The 13,059-nt window shown below is 40.6% G+C and overlaps 2 protein-coding genes across 2 annotated transcripts in view; one reads left to right on the top strand and one right to left on the bottom strand.

Annotated features, from left to right (window-relative positions):
* Positions 1–13,059, top strand: part of vaspa (vasodilator stimulated phosphoprotein a) — a 212,962-nt gene that overhangs the window by 147,969 nt on the left and 51,934 nt on the right. The gene's annotated exons all lie outside the window — the stretch shown is intronic.
* On the bottom strand, positions 5,937–8,520 carry LOC140537203 (protein LBH). The gene is made up of 3 exons (XM_072659528.1): positions 8,437–8,520; positions 7,508–7,752; positions 5,937–6,304 (listed from the first exon to the last, which is right to left on the bottom strand). Exons 1-3 carry the CDS (start codon positions 8,518–8,520, stop codon positions 6,184–6,186), a joined length of 450 nt encoding a protein of 149 aa, XP_072515629.1. The 3' UTR covers positions 5,937–6,183.

The following is a 13,059-nucleotide window of genomic DNA, read 5'->3' as shown; positions in this document are numbered from 1 at the left end:
AGGTTGTACTTTGGCCTAGTTAGCTAGCGGATTACATTCTTCTAAAAGAAGGTGAATAAAATATAGGAGTGGTTTATGTGACCTAAACTCTGAAAACACTTTTTTATGAGAAACAGTTATCTTTATGGTGATTTTGAGAAATATATATGTCAGATTATGATCACAATTCACAGATGATTTTTCTTTGGGAATACAAAAAGAAAACAAGCATGTTCAACCTGAATCTGTGTAACAACATTAAACCTCCATGTTACATCATACACCATGGTAGGTTGTAACTCACGCTCTCTATTAAACTAAATAAACTCCATCTGTCCAGCTCACAGGCCTGTGGTAGTTTTATCCAGCTAGCCCAATGATTACTTCAGCTGTAGTTTCTGTAGCTTTACCACAGAAAAAGCAACAGCAATAATAAAGGGTGAGGCATCATGAACTTATTTATCTTCTGGACTACAATCCATTTCCATCATAAGAAGGTCTGCTGCCATTCACATAAACCAAAGACTGCTGTAGCGTGCTCTGTCCCAGTTTAACGCTGGTGGTTGGGACATGAGGTGTCGGGTCAGCCTGAGAGGACAGGGTTTGAGGTGAAGGATTGGGGGTGGTGTACAGGCACTGCAGGCAGAGAAGGACATGCCTGTTCTCAGTAAGGTCGTGGTGTGGCGTGCCACCGGTGGAGTTCCAGCCTTTAGAAGAACATACCTCCGCATAAACACTTACTTAGCCCTAAGTAGAGATAATTAACCCCAGCTGGACTATAACGATAGCCTCTCTGTCTATCTCCCTCGTTAAATTTTGGGAACTTTTCTCCGTTATGGACACATGACGTAAGTGCTACTCGTAAATGAGCTTCCCGGTGTACGGCCTGTTTGGAGATTACCATAGCAACTGCTCTGATCACATTAGACATGGCTATGAAGGATAAGAAGGAAGAAGGACTACAGGACTGCAGGAGGAGAACAACTCCCTTAGTCTAGTCACACTATCCTCGTGAACTGAAATGCAGTAGAAAATTAAGACCCTCCTTTATTGCTATTTCACAGAAGTACAATAGAATTTAGCCTCTACACTTCACCAATCCATGGCAGCACATACAGCACATACTAGTGATCAGTGTGGTGGGCAGCTACCTCAATGTCCAGAAAGCAACTGAGAGTTAGTTGCCTTGCTCAAGGGCACCTCAGCCATGGAAACTGCACCAACCTCCTGCCAGTGTAGGGGATTGAACCAGTGACATTCCAATTCTAAGCCCTTCTCTACTCCTTAAACTACTTTCTATCAATTTCAGTATCTTCAGTGATATTATGAAGTGCATATAATCTACTACAATACTAGGTTTGGTTGTTTTGCTAGTCAGAGAAAGTGTCCCAGAGCTTCATCATGTTGTAGTCTGCCTGGACATGGAGCACAGAAGTAGAGGACGAGGGGCCTAAAAAGTGCAGGAACTGTCTGTAAAAGCGACTGATGTAATCCTTACTCTTATTTAAGGGTTGTGGATCATTCTTAGGTGTCAGCAGTACTGCTAGCTTCTCAGAACTAGTTCATAAGCAAGTTAGCCCAATCCAGGGAAAAAGTGAGCCGCTCCCAAAAAAAAAAAGCCTTTAAAAAACTGATGTCCATTTATGGACAGTCTAGCGTGATAGGATACGTCAGTATTGCTAAATTCCAGCTCTGCTCATGAACAAACGTTTCAGAAAAAGTTGGCAATGCTTGCCCTGAGCTATCAACAAGTCAGCTTTGTGAAAGCGGTGTGCTCTTCAGCCACGCTAGGAATCAGGCAATGACTTATATCTGAGTACTGCAGGGGTGTGATGCAGTGACCGCATTACGGGCAGAGGGAGAGAGGAATGGAGGCTGAAAGTGGCCAGACAGTGAAGTGGGCCCTCGCTTATCCAACTCTGCCTTTGACTCCAACCTCAATAAACTCTGTGAAGAAAGAAGCTTTGTGCCCGCGTCTCTCTCTCTCTCTCTCTCTCTTTTGCTCTCTCTCTCTCTCTCTCTCTCTCGCTCTCTCTTTTGCTCTCTCTCTCTCTTTTCTCTCTCTCTCGCTCTCTCTTTCTAAAACTCTTTCTCTCTCCATCTGGTCATGGTTAAAGAGGCTCCCTTCAAGGCCAAGAACCTGGAGAATTTCCTGTAAAAGGGGGAGGGGCACAGAGGGAGTGAAACGAAGACAGAAACAAGAAATTAAAAGAGGTGGAGGGGAGGGGGAGGGGGGGGGCTTTTGCAAGACAATCCCTGCTCCACATCTGGTTTATATTAGGAGGAGGAAAGGGGGGCTGGGCTGGGCTGCGATCAGAAATGGAAGAAGGATGAGAGAGGGGCCGGGAGGAAAATGTAGCTATATTGTCGGCTCTTTGTTCAAGTAGGGCGGACTGATATTTCCTTTCTCTCTCTCTCTCGCTCTTTCTCTCTCTCTCTCTCTCTCTCTCTCTCTCTCTCTCTCTCTCTCTTTTCTCTTCCCTTCTCTCTTGCTGTGTGGATTAGCACTTTAGTGAGAGTCTCTATCCTTTGACTTTTGGTGTCCCTGCTTTCTTTACCGCCAAGGTTTCTCTGAATCATTTTGTCTAATAGTCTTTCTATCACACATATAAGAGCTCATACTCACACAAACCTCACTCTGTTCGTCCTCTGTTAAAGCCTTTTGCAGACCTGGACTTAAGTTATGTGTGTTTGAAACTACATGGGTCTGTATACATACCACAGTCTGGGAGCTGGGCCAGACGGAGCACTGAAGGAAAGAGAGGGACGGAGCGGGGTCTCTGGGATAAGTCACTTTTCAGACAGCTGCTCCATGTCCCGCCAGTCTAGTCTCAGGCCCAGTCCACATCCCCCACCCCCCTTCACCCAAACCAAAGGCTGGAGGAGGGGGCTTGTCACACTTTGACTGACAGACGTATATTGAGTGTGTCTGACAAAAGTGGTAATGGCCAACTAAGGAAAAAAAGGTGCTCATCAAGCATGCTGTAATTTAAAGACCTACAAAGGTAAGTGGGCATTAAAGGAAAATCAGTTCTATTGATCATTCAACATTTCAGAACGATTAAATGATTAAGATGTAAACAAAGTCTTAAAGAGTGGTTTGGTGAGTAATACTCAGCTCTGGAAACACATATCAAGTCAGAAATGTTCACAGTGGTTGTTATAGAAACCAGACGTCTGAATATTTATTGCCTTTGCAAGCACCTCACAGGAGGTTATTAGACATTTGTTTCTAACCAAACATTACAACATATCAACATTACATTAAAAAACAACCCAGAAAGAAACAGTTTTTATAGAAAGTTTGTAAAATTCACTCATTAAACCACTATTAAACCATTGATTTCTGAATAACTTTTCTGTGTTTTCATCCCAAAGACAAAGTACTCACTGACACTTCCATTTTATTCATTCTTTTAAAGAAATCTTTGTATTGATTTCATTCAAATTCACATTTCTAAGTTTAGGTTCCCCTATCCTAAGTTTAGGAAATCAGTCTAGACATGTTTAGTGTGAGGTTTGCTTTAAGCTAGGTAATGCAGCCACTACTACAGCCCACTAATTAGCATAGTGCAAACTGCCTCGCCTTAATCATGACACATTCGCTCCAACAACATCAAGTAATATCAAATATACTTAATATGAGTTTTCTGACACTGTATAACACGTATATTAAATGAAATGGTTGGAGTTTTTGGGAAATGTATTGTTTTATTTTGTTTTAGGTCAGTAATGTGTTAAGATGTAAGTCTGTCTTGCCTTTATACTGCCTTAATTCTCTCGTCCCATGGATTTTGTTTTACATTTAGACAGCCCATTCAGTCCAGAGGGAGACGGTGTATTGGTGTGTTGGGGACTGTAATATGTAGATGTGCTGAAACTGGATTAAGTTTGATTGATTTTCTTGCGCCCCCATGTGACCGGATTAGAAAATGCAAATTTCACAGTCATGTCTTTCCCAGAGCAGTAAAGCCAATTAACTTTAATGAAATTCTGAGGGTTCAGGTATTAAAAATGTGTGACATATTAGTCTTTTTAACTCTGGTGTGTCTACTTTAAGTTAGGACAGAATAAAGACGGATGTGTGTACTTAAAGAGCATTACTATGAGAGAACAGGGCAGACAGATTCTTTCTGTATTATTGCACGGTTTTCGTTCGTTCTGCAGCCCTCAGGCAGAACAGCAGTATATTGTTAGAATATTATATTATTGAATATTATCATAGTAGGATATTATCATCTGGCCTCTTTCTTTAGAGCAAAGTTCAATAAAGAGTCAGTATCTTACTGAAACAAATGACTGGATTAAGGATTTCCAGACGTTTCTCCTATCTAAACAGACCACTGGAGAACCCTTGGGACCTTCTCTGCATTTAGAGAAGGCCTAATGCTGGGGTGGATCATTCTGGTCCTGGAGAGCTAGATACCTGCAGAGTTTTGTGCTTTTCCTACTCAGTCACAGCTGTTTCAACACACCCCTTAATTTCCAGGTTTAGTAGGTGTTTCAGAGAAGAGAAATCTGCAAACTGGGCTGTACTCTGGCCCTCCCCACCCCAGGCCTAATACATTCTGAGAATTACAAAACACATCTGGTGATTTTAGTTCATTTTTATTTCATAGAATAATGTTTTTCTCAGTGATATCTAAATGGATAAAGCCATGTGAGCTCTCCCATTGAGAACTGAAGAACTGAAGGCCTAAACATGTCAGATTTACCACCAACATCTCAGTTTTGACATGTATGGCCCAAACGGAAGACCTAGGTTTAATTCTCATGGTACTGACTAGTCCTGACTGTAGTTTGGCAAAAAGGAGCAAGATTTTGATCTTCTCAGTACTCTTCTCAGCACTAACCAAAAAAAAAACAACAACAAATGAAGAGGAAGGAAAGTTTTGATGCGTTTTATTAGAAAGGCTATTCTGTGTAATCTCTTCATTATGGCAAGAAAGCTGGAAGCACAATAGAAAGACATGAGGCATGCTCTGCTCAGGAACACTAAAACTAGAAAGAAACTGATAAATAAATAAATGACAGAATTGAATGTGTACTTATGCATCACATTGCTGGAATATGTAAGCAGCATATTCAATTAGGGCATTAGGACAGTGTGGCATCCTGCAAAACGACAAGCCTATTTTTAAAACCTTTTTTTTTGGCATGAGGTAAATAGAAAAGGTCATAATGTCCTGCAATGTGACGAGAGAAGATAACATGCATCTAGAGCTGACTCATCAAACTGCTGATGCACACCCTACTCAGCAGAGTGGGGACCAATCAGATTGTGATAACTAATTGTGTCACATCCCCGCATATTCTTTATGTTGACTGGGGATGTACACACAGAGCAGGGGATATATATATATATATTAGGCCGCTCTGAGTCACAGAACTGCCTACAATATACTAGTACATGTCATTGCTTTAGTGACACAACCCACAGCAGCCAACAGTTTGAGGAAGCGATTTGGTGATTAATCATCTCTGTGATGAAAATGCAGCATTAACATAAGCAGTGTTTGACCTCTAAAACAAGTACAGGTCTGTACTATCCTCAGATTCATTTTTAATTATTTTTAGCTGTTGCAGCTAAACAATCCTGATATCTGGGGAGGCTGCAGCCCCCTCAGCACCCCCATGCCCTGGGTCCATGGATGTTTGTGTGGGTTTTTGTATTAAAATAAAAAAATAATGACCACTTTCCATCCTCTAAACCCTTTTATGCCCAAGACTTTAGCAGTTTCTCTTACTGTTCTATTAAGACTGATGTGAATGACCCCTGTTCTGATGGGCTACTCTGTATCTCTGTATTGTGCCTTATTTAAACAGCAGTCTGATCAGAAAAACACTTTCAAAACAGTTTTCACATGTGGAGTATATAGACTAGGGTTAGAGCACTATGCTTGGAAACTTAAACTAAAATCTTTAATAAAAAAATAAATAAATATAAAAAATCCTCTTTCCACAATATGAGCCATTTAACTGCACTTTCCTGTTTGCAATAGTTTAAAGGTTCTCCACTCTGTGCCTGAGAGAACATCTTATAATCTTAGCAACATCTTTACAGCAAGTCTTGAACCATCAAATTTTTCTAAAAAAGAAAATACGCAAAATGTGTTTTAGCCTTAAAGAATGAAATACAGGAGTGAATTGCTGTGTGGGGCTCCTAAGGCAGCTTTTCTTCTTATTTTTCTTGGTTTCTGTCTGTCAGCCTCTAAAGCAGGGCGGCGCTACTTCTGGAGTCGTGGGGGACTGGGGAGGAGTGAGGCGAGAGCAGTCCATCAGTCTGGGCTGTACAGTGGAGGACGAGTTTTTGATAGGAAGCCCCCTGAAACAAATGGAGGGAGTCTGCATTAGTAGGACAAGATGCTTGAGGAACGTTTGGAGGTTCTTGAGTTTAAAACTGTGGAGGAACATCTTAAAGTGTTTTAAGGAATCTTTCAGAAAATGTTCTTAGAAGAACCCATTCTCAAGGACGTAAGCCTTTGCAAACAGCTATAGTTTATTTCAGTAAGATAAATTCAAGATGTTTGTCATAGCAGGATACAAATATAGAAGATCCTCTAGGAACCTTAATTAAGTTCTTTAAAGGAACCAGATTTTATACTGAGAAATCCCAAATTCCAATGAGGAACATTTGAGTCCTTGGAGGAGCCCCTATGTTTAACCTAAAGGTTCTTCAAGAAACAATGTATTTTCTACTGTGTGCTTTCAAAACCAGGCACGTACTGTAAATGCGCTTACGGCCCACAGTCGCTAAGTGGATTTTAACCTGATTATACAGACACAATTCCACAATTTAATAGAATGGCATACTCCAAAAATGGGAAAAGAACTACAGAAAATAGGTCAGTATTGCTCTGGACGTTTCTCTAGGTTATACCAGGGTGTGTTTAATAAAGCACAGATTTTTGTGCAAATAATAGTGGGACAGTGGTGGTTCAGTGGTTAGAGAACTGGAATATTCACAAGGTTGTGGGTTCAATACCTGTCAACTAAACTACCACTGTTGGGCCTTTGAACAAGGCTCCTAACCCTCTCTGCTGCAGGCACTGTGACAGGGGTGATATTGACTTTCTAAGCTGGGATATGAGAAGAGAACATTTGTTGCAGCCTAAAGGGTAGGGAAGTGGGCTTGGGACTGGAAGCTGCTGGTTTGATCAACATTCATGGCATAGGTGGCCTTGAGCAAGGCACCTCAATTGCTCCCTGAGGTGGCTGCCCTCTGCTGTGGGTGTGTGTTCGTACTGCCCCAATTCACATGTGTGTATGTGTTCCCTGCCACAGATACTACAGTTCTGTCAGTGTTTAATGGTGGATTTGTCTATTGACATTATTTTGGAAACTTTGTGATAACAAAGGATACAAGGATACAAGTCCTGCTTCTGTCTAAACATGCTCAGGATACAGTATTGCTATTCTTTCCTGCCAAAATATTTCCAATATTCTATCTGAATCAAAACTGTAGTGTCCGCCAGCCTTGTGTTTTACATTACGGTGCTCTTCGAATATTCACTGTCAATTCACTGACCTCTCATCTCCACTGCCCTCTGCATTCCCCTGCTCCGATTGATCCGACTCGCTGTTTTGGGATGCACATTCCTGTAAGGACTCATCATCCCCCTCCACGGAGGTGTGTCTCCGGAGAGGCCACGGCAGCCCACCTCTCTCCTCCTCGCTCACCTGTGTGGGGTCCACCACTATAGATGGCAGGCGACCTCTCTGACCCACAGGTCTCTCCAACGCCTCACAATCCTCAGCTGAGTCTGGAAAGATCTGAAAGGGTAATAATAGGAGGAGAAATACAGATCATCAGTATTCAGTATTTAGGAATGGGGTGTGGTTTGATTTTCTTTGATGTCATATTTTATTCAGATAGTCTAGTCTAATAATTTAATATTTTATAATGTGGCCTTGATACATTATCTTTTTTTTTCTTGTGGCCTCAAGATAATAATAATCAATATTGTTTCTTTATGTGCCTTAATATTTGATCCCATGGCCTCAATTTATTGTTTTGTGTCCATTACAAACTTAATTTGTGGCCTTAATATATTACCTTAAAATAACTAGCATGTCACCTTAGGGGCTTCATACTTTAGGAATCCAAAAGTGGTTCCTCTATATTTATGGTCTAGGAGGGTGAGTCTCCAGCACAGTTTGGTTATTTCTCGGCTCACATACACCTGATTTATCCCATCTGTTAATTATGAGGTTTAGCAGGGAAATCACCTCACTATGAAGGACTCCTGAACTGAAGAACCTTGTTCTATGGCACCTCTCCAACAAACCCTTAGTACCCAGACTTATCCGTTTAACTGTAAGAGTGTATTTGTACTTTCGAAACCTCTTGAACCTTGAGTGTATTCTTGAGGGATTCATCTTAAGAGATGTTATTACTGGTTATGAGGGTGAGGAACTGAAGTGTGGGTCCACATATGGGAGATGTAATCCATGTACCTGATATGGAAGACGCAGCCCTCTCCTTTGCAAATGAAGCTCCTCGGTTGAGGAGTCCTGTGGACCACAAGCTACAGATGCCATCATACTACACACCACACACAAACAGAGAAATAAAGATTATTAAATACATTGAAGTACATTGGGTAATGCGTTAGTCAGGTATTGCTGAAGTTGATCTCTGTTCTCACTATAATATAGTTCTGCTGTTTTCTCCAGAAAGCCTTAAAGAATCAATATCCTACATTTATCTTACATTTTAAATATTTCGCATGAGCTACCCTTATAATGTGTGTATGGTTGTAGGTCCCAAAAACAGTTCAACATCGCTTTATCCTGTATGTAAATATTCTCTGTACTTATTGGCTGTCCTTTGTATTGCATCATTAAAAAAGCAGTCCAGGCTGAAACACTCCTTATAGCTTCATTATTAAAGGTAAAGCTAAAGGTGCAAGTATTTGTCACTGTATGATGTACAGCAAAATGTGTCCTCCGCATTTGACCCATCCGTGGTATTGAACACACACACACACTCACACACACACACACTTGTGAACTAGGGGCAGTGAGCACACACCCGGAGTGGTGGGCAGCCAACTCCAACGTCTGGAGAGCATAGAGGGTTAAGGGTCTTGCTCAAGGGCCCAACATTTGGGCGGGCACTGATTTTGTGATAATTTCCAAGAATGAACTGGTTATGAATTGGGTATGTGAACGGCATGCTTTTTAAAATTGCTTATTTTGATGACTAAGTTACCTAAGTAAAAGTCAATGTAGACAACACTCTCTCTATCTGTCTCTTGTCTTGTTGCAGCAGGAGTAGGATTTAGGTCAGTTGAGATGTAGCAGTAGCAGCCTCGAAACAGAAGCTGTATTATTATTAGTACTAGCACAATATTTCATATGAGCCATGTCAGTCTGAACTGTCTGCACCACTATTAGAGCTAGAAACATTGGTAGTAATCACACTGAATCCTAGGCAGTGCTGTGCTGTAGTCAGAATGCTTAGGCCCATATAATATTCCCATGGATAAATTCATTTCAGATAAAACAATGTTTAAAGAACATGTAATACATGTGGCCTTAACCTACATACAAGTAATATTCTCAATGTGTGTGTGTGTGTGTGAACACATGTATGTGTATGTGTACATGAATGCTTGTACGTGGGAGGTGCATGGACAAAGCATCTGAATCATTTCTAGCCAAAGTCAGTGTGTGCTTAGTGTGTGTTGGAAACAGTGTGTATATCAACTCTCATTGAGGATTGTGTATGTGTGTGTGTGTGTGTGTGTGTGTGTGTGGGCACAGTGGAGCTGTAATCCACTGACACCTTAGTGACGTAACAGGTCTGCATGATGAGGAGTAAACTCAGTGTGACCCAGCAGGATGTTCTCAGAGTTACTGTAATCTCTAATCCCAAATGCACACACACACACACACTCACACACAAGCACTGATTACATTCCTCTGTATACTCAGTGCTTTATACCAGAAGTTTCTCTAACAACACCATTATTTAGGACTACCTTTACCCAACTATTAAAATTCACCATCGTTACCAGCCAGCACTATTTCACAAACTAATTCCTCATGTAATTCCCCGAGAGCATTCAATGCTGGTACCAACAATTCCATTCCTAACCTCTACCCTGCACTATAATTTAGTATTATGACAAGCTTACACTAATGACATTCCTTAGCAATTCCCAGCAGTTCCTCAACAATATTTTTCCTCATTAATCCCATACGATGTTTTTCAGCATCATTGTATTTGGCGTCATTCCTTACATAATGCACTTTTTGAACAGTGTCATTTGCTAAGTTATATAATTTTTCACATTGTCATTTCTTAGAAGATATCCTAACATTTCACAGTTCTCCAGTCCTGTTATGCCTTACCGAAAAGTACCGAAAAGACTGTTATCTAAACCAATAATATTATTTGGTCATTTCAATTTCACACCATCAGTCCTTATCACTACAATTCTCAAGCAATGGTCAGCCATCCTTTACCCCTAAAACAATGACATTCCTTATCAATAATATTCCCCAACCACGCAATCCTTGCAAATAAATTTCCATGACTTCCTTCCTTATCACTACAATTCCCAAACAATGGCCAGTCAATCCTTCCCACCTAAATGCCCTAACAATGACATTCCTTACCAATAAAATTCCCTAACAATGCTATTCCCTGCCAATAAAATCCCACAACATCACAAGGCAATTTACCAAGAATGTCATTGTTTACTGCTACAATTTTCCAGCAATGTCATTCTTTAGCCATAAAACTCCCAAACAGTAGCATTTCTGTAGCTGGACCTTCTAATGGGTCAGTCACTTTGTGGAAGTTTCTCAGTAAAGCTGGATATCCTAAACCCAAGAGGAACAATCTGTTTCAAATCTGTTTCCTACTGAAGCTTTTTTTGTTTGTTTGTTAACTAAAAGATCCTTCTTTGTGAAAACTGTGTAAACCCTGTTCTGGAAGACTCTGTGACTATGTGCCCTAAAGGTATTGCAGTGCTACAGAAGAACCATTTTTAGCTCTAAAAAAAACTTTCAATTGACGGTTCTTTAAAGAAACTAATGTTTGGTTCTAATAAAATGTTCACTTTTCTAGAATTGTACTTCCAAGAACCATTCAGGAACCTTTTCTTTAAGAGTGTGTTTGTACTCACCTGTACTGGAAGCTCCGACAATGACACTATGAAACCTGCTGCTGCTGTAGCTCCTTTTATTCTGAATACACTGTCACAGGGCCAAGCGATATCCACAAGAGACTGACCTCAGGCTTACACCACACAGGCCAGCCAATGTCATAATGCTTCTCAGCTTGTTGGCTGATGTTCTCTTTCTCTCTCTCTCTCTCTCTCTCTCTCTCTCTCTCTCTCTCTCTCTCTCTTTCTTTCTCTCTCTCTCTCTCTCTCTCTCTTTCTCTGTCCCTCTCTCACTCACTCCCTTCACACTCTGTCCCTGTTGATCCTATAAGCTTTCTGTCTAATGTCATTAAAGACTTCCAGGTGACGCCACACCGACCAACACACGCACAAACACATGCATCTCCTTAGCACACACCCACAGTGAGGCAGGATAGGGATGCTAATTCCAGAAACCTGAAACTATAGACAACCTTAAGGTCATATACTGCTGCTCCAAAGCATGTCATTTAACAGGCGATGCTTTTCTATGGACATTATACAAGATGTTTGTGCACAACTGTATCAGCAGTGGGAGCACCTTAAAGCAGTGGAATTCACCGATGTGAAAGTGTCTACAAGCTTCTAAAATTTACAGTGTATTTTCACTCATGACTTCTACAGCACTCAGTATTCAAAGCTTCACCACTAGAGGGCATCATCAGACACTCAGATAGTATTTTCCATGTCGGCCAGGTCTCCTCAAACAGTTCACTGATGCTAGGGATTTCTCTTAGTTTTTAAATATCCTGACTGTTTTTAAAGTAGTCTATGAAGAAGTACACCAATCTTCTCTTACAGAAAATACTGGTTCATTTAAGTGCAATGTGCAGAGCCCTCAAAATGACACAAACAACATTAAAAATGGACATGGCTTTTTCCATAGAAAAAAACTCCGGCCTGCGACCTGCATCTTTATCATGCAATAATTTCTCAAGAAAATTATGGGGGAACATTTTAACTACCCATTCTACCCTGTAGATTGCACCAATATGCCATTCAGGCATCATTTAATTTATTTCAACCATTCAAGTTCATTGCTGACCTTGCGGAGCACCCACATGATTATTTAATTAATGGTTAAAAAATATTGGATAATTCAAACAGAAAAGCTAGAATTGGTATTTCTTGCTCCTGGGCTCTCCCTACTGTCGGGAAAGGCAATTTGCGCTATGAGCCACCCCTCAATGATGACATAGCAAAGCCTAGAGTAGCAGCAATGTAGAAAAGCTGTTTTGAAAATAAGGCAAGCTAATTTTAAAGTAAAAATGCTACATAATGTTGATTTAATGAAAAACATAAGTCATTTTCTAGCTCATGTTCTTTCAGTCGACTCAGTCAAATTATTCATAAAACATAAAACAAGAAAAACATTCTTCAAAACAAAGTAAAGTCAGTGGAATCGCTGCCATTGGGACACTTCATTGAGATTCATTTTCAGTGGATGTTAAAATGTCAGCTTAGAATGTCAACAGAGACTTGGCTAAGCAAGACTAAGCAATTCTGGATAACACATATTCTCACTATCCTAGAAAATGCATCTTCAAAATGGCAAAACATTGAATGTACAATCATGTAACATATTAATATGATTTTATTCCAGGTACACACACACATAGCTTTTATAACCTCCACAGAAAACCATTGCTAGTAAATAGGGTCTGTTAAGGCCTCACATGAGCTTGTCACTGTATCCAATAGCGAGTGTCAACTAGGGGGTAAAGCACCCAAAGGTATGTAGTGGTGCTGTGTTTACATATTCTGAAGAGATGGAGAATCTCACTAGTGCTCCTATGGCCTTAATGTAACCACACACCCCTAGCTGTGTCATATCATAGGGCCCATATTAGTGAGATCATATTAAGCTTTGTCTTATATTGTCATATGGGAAACTGTCAGGACCTCTTAGGCCTTCAGAAAAAAA

This window comes from Salminus brasiliensis, chromosome 16, assembly GCF_030463535.1.
Source record: "Salminus brasiliensis chromosome 16, fSalBra1.hap2, whole genome shotgun sequence".
Lineage (NCBI taxonomy): Eukaryota > Metazoa > Chordata > Actinopteri > Characiformes > Bryconidae > Salminus > Salminus brasiliensis.
The sequence above is the reverse complement of the archived record's forward strand: the minus strand, read 5'-3'. Positions and strand labels throughout refer to the sequence as shown.